This window comes from Octopus bimaculoides, chromosome 3 (assembly GCF_001194135.2).
Source record: "Octopus bimaculoides isolate UCB-OBI-ISO-001 chromosome 3, ASM119413v2, whole genome shotgun sequence".
NCBI lineage: Eukaryota > Metazoa > Mollusca > Cephalopoda > Octopoda > Octopodidae > Octopus > Octopus bimaculoides.
Window position 1 is genome coordinate 55,882,496 of NC_068983.1, and position 5,447 is coordinate 55,887,942.

At 37.5% G+C, this 5,447-nt stretch overlaps 1 protein-coding gene across 1 annotated transcript in view; it reads left to right on the top strand.

Annotated features, from left to right (window-relative positions):
* The window catches only part of LOC106871393 (intraflagellar transport protein 122 homolog), a 264,510-nt gene that overhangs the window by 9,837 nt on the left and 249,226 nt on the right, over positions 1-5,447 (top strand). Inside the window, exon 4 of the mRNA XM_052966749.1 lies at positions 1,745-1,821. Within this exon, the coding sequence (XP_052822709.1) occupies positions 1,745-1,821 (77 nt within the window). The remainder of the gene's footprint in view (positions 1-1,744; positions 1,822-5,447) is intronic.

Here is a 5,447-nt window from a genome sequence, read left to right on the forward strand (position 1 = left end):
GTGGTGGTGGTGGTGGTGGTGGTGGTGGTGGTGGTGAAGATGACGAGGATGATGCTGATGGTGGTTGTGTGTGTGTGTGTGTGTATCTTTTTCCTTTTTCTTTTATCTGTTTCAGGAATTTTAGATGAATGAATTGACCCCTGTCCTGGTATTTATTCTGCCCCACTCTTTTGCTGAACCGCTAAATTATGGGGACATAAACACACCAACACCATAAAATGTTTAAAACGTTATTCTCCTTTGCACTTGGTATTCTTTTTTATTTGTTTCAGTCATTTGATTATGGTCATGCTGGAGCACCGCCTTTAGTGAAACAGATCGACCCCAGGACTTATTCTTTGTAGTACATATTCTATCGTTCTCTTTTGCCGAACTGCTAAGTTACGGGTACATAAATACACCAACATCAGTTGTCAGGCGATGTTGGGGAGACTGTAATGAATAAAAGAATAATGCATGTAGTGACTAAAATTTTCATAAAAATTCTTGAAAAATATTCAAATCTTCTCTAAGCTCCTTGTTTTTGTTTGAATTTTTCTTTTCGATATTTTTTGCTATACATCAAAGTGCAATTAATTTTTTCTCCTTTTCTAAAGGATAATTTCCTTTCAAATAACATGAAATAATTTGCCTCGAGGAAAGATAAAATAGTTATAACTAAACATGTGTGTATCTACATATCAGTGTCTTTAAACATATGATGATGATGATGATGATGATGGTGATGAATATATGTAAATGTTTTGATTATTACAAGTGTGTTTTGGCATTTATAGTGATGCTGATAGCATGTATAACAAGTTTCACAAAAAAAACTCACAGGAGTGGCTGTGCGGTAAGTAGCTTGCTTACCAACCACATGATTCCGGGTTCAGTCCCACTGCATGGCACCTTGGGCAAGTGTTTTCTACTATAGCCTCAGGCCGACCAAAACCTTGTGAGTAGATTTGGTAGACAGAAACTGAAAGAAGCCCGTCATATATGGATATGTGTGTGTGTGTTTGTGTATATGTCTGTGTTTTGTTCCACCCCACCATCACTTGACAACCGAAGTTTGTGAGTTTACGTCCCCATAATTTAGTGGTTCGGCAAAAGTGACAGATAGAATAAGTACTAGGCTTTCGAAGAATAAGTCCTGTGTCAATTTGTTCAACTAAAGCGGTGCTCCAGCATGGCCACGGTCAAATGACTGAAACAAGTGAAAGAATACTGGGATTGATCTGTTCAAGTAAACCCTTCAAGCGTGACCACAATGACCAAAACAAGTAAAAGAAAGATTTGTTTCAAAACAGTTGAATTCTTTGCTAAGTTCTGTCTTTTATTGTCTTAAAAACGATTTGTGTTTTCTGTCATCATCATCATCATCATCATCGTTTAACGTCCGTTTTCCATGCTGGCATGGGTTGGACGGTTCGACTGGGGTCTGGGAAGCGAGGAAGCTGCACCAAGCTCCAGCCTGATCTGGCAATGTTTCTACAGCTGAATGCCCTTCCTAATGCCAACCACTCTGAAAGTGTAGTGGGTGCTTTTTTATGTGTCACCAGCACAAGGACCACAGAGGGCTGGCATCAACCATGATTGGATGGTGCTTTATACATGCCACTGGCACGGAAGCCAGTCAAGGTGGCACTGGCATCGGCCACCATCGGATGGTGCTTTTTACATGCCACTGGCACGGGGATCACAACTACAATTTCCGTTCGATTGTGATTTGATTTGATTTTGATGTATTTTTTTTTTCCAGTCACAGTGATGCCATCCAGTGTTTAGCATACAATCCCATCACCCACCGTTTGTTAAGTTGTGCTGTTACGGATTTTGGTAAGTTTTTGTAACGTTTGATAAAACTTCATTCTTTACGCCTGCAAATGAATTGTTTTGCAAGTCTGTTTAACAACATGAAAAGCAAGTTAGGAAATATGAAGGGAAGGTTTGAGACTGAAGATATTTGTTTTGTTCTCAGAATTACCAATAATTTCCTTTTTGCAGAGATATAAAATGAACTTATTTATTTCTAAGTTTGTTCCGTGGTTCTCTTTCAACTATAGAAACTTCATTCATGAGTGGTATATAATTTCCTTTTTGTTCAGCCATTAATCTTATTGGAAACCTGGGCCATTCTCTGTGGCAAAAACCTTTGTAATTATGTCTGTGAGATGCGGCTGACCACACCATTTGTTCTGGGGTATACAACTCATTACCCCCACCAAACCCCAACCCACAAATCTTTTGCAGCTCAATTCTCCTTCCCCCGTTTTTTTATTTTTCTTTGTTTCCTTGGTGAGGTAATTATGGGTTTTTTTCCTCAATAGTTTGATCTTTTCCACGTTTAATGTTTTTCTTTCTTTTCTTTTTCTTCCTGTAAAAATATGTTGATAATAAATTTACCTTGATACCGATAAAAAAGAAGTTGTAGAGACAAAAAAAATAGTAATCAATAATCCTAAAGATTATATCAGCTCCGTGTGGTTGCTATAATCTATATAAAACTAATCTATATACTTTATAAAATACTAAAATTTCAAATTCTATTTGTTTGTATTTGTTTGCTTCTCCCTTTTTTGTTTTGACTAAAGGGTGCATTGTCACAGCAAAATATTTTAACTCAATGAATCTTAGACATAATCCCTTGTACCTGAAAAAACTTCAATCAAATCCGTCCCTTGGAAACACTCAAAACAGGAAGCTTGCCTTGCAAAACCAGGAGTTGTCTCAGGTGCGTTGGTTTCAAGGCATGTATGAATGTAAATGCTGATGCATTTACATATGCAAGTATATGTGTTGGCTGACGATGTCAGTGGATTTAATTTCTTCACCATCATCATTTTAACGTTTGTTTCCCATGCTGGCATGGGTTAGACAGTCTGATATGAAGCTGGTAAGCTGGAGAACTGCACCAGGCTCCAGTTGTCTGTCCTGGCTTGATTTCTATGACTGGATGCCCTTCCTAGTGCCAACCATTTTAAAGAGTTTACTGGGTGTCTTTTACATGTCACCAGCACTGCTGTCCTTTTACGTGTCACCGGTATGGGCGCCCTTTATGTGTCACTGGCACATGTGCCTCTTACATGTCAGTGGCACGGGTGCTTTTATGTGTTACTGGCACTGTCTGCGACTGCAATTTCACTTAGCTTGATTTGTTTTCTCAAGCACAACAAATTACCCGATTTCTTGGTCACTTGTCATCACCTCCATGAATCTCAACATCTGAAGATCACATTTCATCACCTTGTTCCACGTCTTCCTACATTTACCTCTTCCACAAGTTCCCTTCACAGTTACAGATTTGCACTTCTTTACAAAGCTGTCCTTGTCCATATGCATCACATGACCATAGCAGTGCAGCCTTCTCTTTTGTACACCACATCTGATATTTCTTATGCCCAATTTTCCACTTAAGACTCTTGTACTCTGTTGTACATTCACACTGACATTGTACATCTAGTGAAGCATACTAGCTACATTTTTTTCAAGCCGTTGCATGTCCTCTACAATCACAGCTCACATTTCACTACCATGTAGTATGGCTGTCTGCATACAGACATCATACAATCTGCCTTTCACTCTAAAAGTGAGGCCCTTTGTTACCAACAAAACTAGAAGCTCTCTGAACTTTTTTCAGCTTGTTCTTATTTATGTTATGATTTATGATATGAAAATGTTATCTTTGAGTGACAGATGCTAGGTAAACTCTTATAAGCTTTGAGTAGATTACCTGAAGTTAAATGCACAGTGTGATATCCCACTTTTTTGAGAGACTTCATCTCTTGTTTATGCTATTGATGATGATAATACACTCACATACTCTTGTATGTGCAGACAAATAGAATGAAGAGAGTACAGAAGGTAGATAAAGTCATAGATATATGTATTAGATGGGTAAAGGCAAAAGGTAATGACAACCCCTTTCGGTCATGAATGACCATGGGATTGCACTTAGAAAGTTACCCTCCTAGGCACAAGTCCGGGCAAGGTTGTTTTATGGAAGACCAGCAGTCGCCCATGCATACCGGTCTCCCCTCTCTACGTCACCAGTCTTATCCAAGGGAAAGGCAAAGGGGCCGATACAGCTTAGCACCAGTGACATCAAAACTTAAAATCTTCCACCAAACCTTAGTCAGAATTTATGTTCATAACACTAGCTTAATGATAACTAAGTTATTTTACTAAATTCTTTCAGTTTCTGTCTACCAAATCCACTCACAAGGCTTTGGTCGGCCCGAGGCTATAGTAGCAGACACTTGCCCAAGGTGCCACGTAGTGGGACTGAACCTGGAACCATGTGGTTGGTAAGCAAGCTACTAATCACACAGCCACTCATGCGCCTATCGTGTTAAAATTTCTCTTTTTATTTTTATTCCATGTTCACAGAATTTATTTCTGATGATGAACATAAATGTGAAAATGTAAATTACCGAGACTGAAATTTCTTTTTCCAAATTGAAATCTTTTGCTACGTTTCAATAATTTTATTTATATCTTATGTTACAATTTTCGATTAAAAAAAAAAAATGATATTGTTTTAAAGATAGCAAAAACGAAAGACTTTGATGTCTTTGAAATTCTTGGAAGTGATAACCACTGTGATTGATACTGGATGTGTTACAATCGATAATTTTCGTGATTTTTTGATGTGTTAAAATAAAAAGAAATCGAATTATTTTTTTTCATTCTGAACTTAATAAGTACTACATTATCGATTATCTTTATATGTATACATATCGTATGATTCCGTCTATCGTCATATACAGCATGATAGATTTCTTAATTTGAATTCATTTTATTAGTTCGTAACCATCGCTCGTTGTTAAATGCATGACAAATATGATTGACGATTTACATAAAGGCACATGGGTCAAATTTCTCCATTTCATCATAGTAACAACCAACACAACCATAATTTGCATAAAGGAACAATCAATTTATTGATCAAGGGAAGCAACTCTTGATGTAGAAGTTAAGAGTAGTTTCCCCTGATAATTTGGAAGCGTGTCATCACTATTTTCCCATGGAGTTTAGGTGGTTTTAGAATCGGGGATGTGTGTCTAAATAGAAGTTTGTCCGATGTTGACATCTTTACAACAGTATTATGACATATTTGAAATATGCTGGCTTTGGCTCTGTTTCTAATCTGGGGGTTTTCAATAATATTTTATCCATGGAGCTCTTTGATCACTATTTTATTCCAGTGGAACTCCATAATCATTTGATGTTTTAAAACTAGTCTTATAGATACGTCTTTTAACGTTCTTGTTTTGTTTGTCACACATTGATTTGTGTAGGTTGAACTATTTAAAACGTTGGAGAAAGAAAACTTGTTGGTCTTTGCAATAAATACATCTCTAACAAAGTTTTTTCACAGTCTCTTAAAATAATCCATTCTACAAAAGGCACAAGGCCTGAAATTCGGGACAAGGGGACTAGTCGATTACATCGCCCCCCCCCCC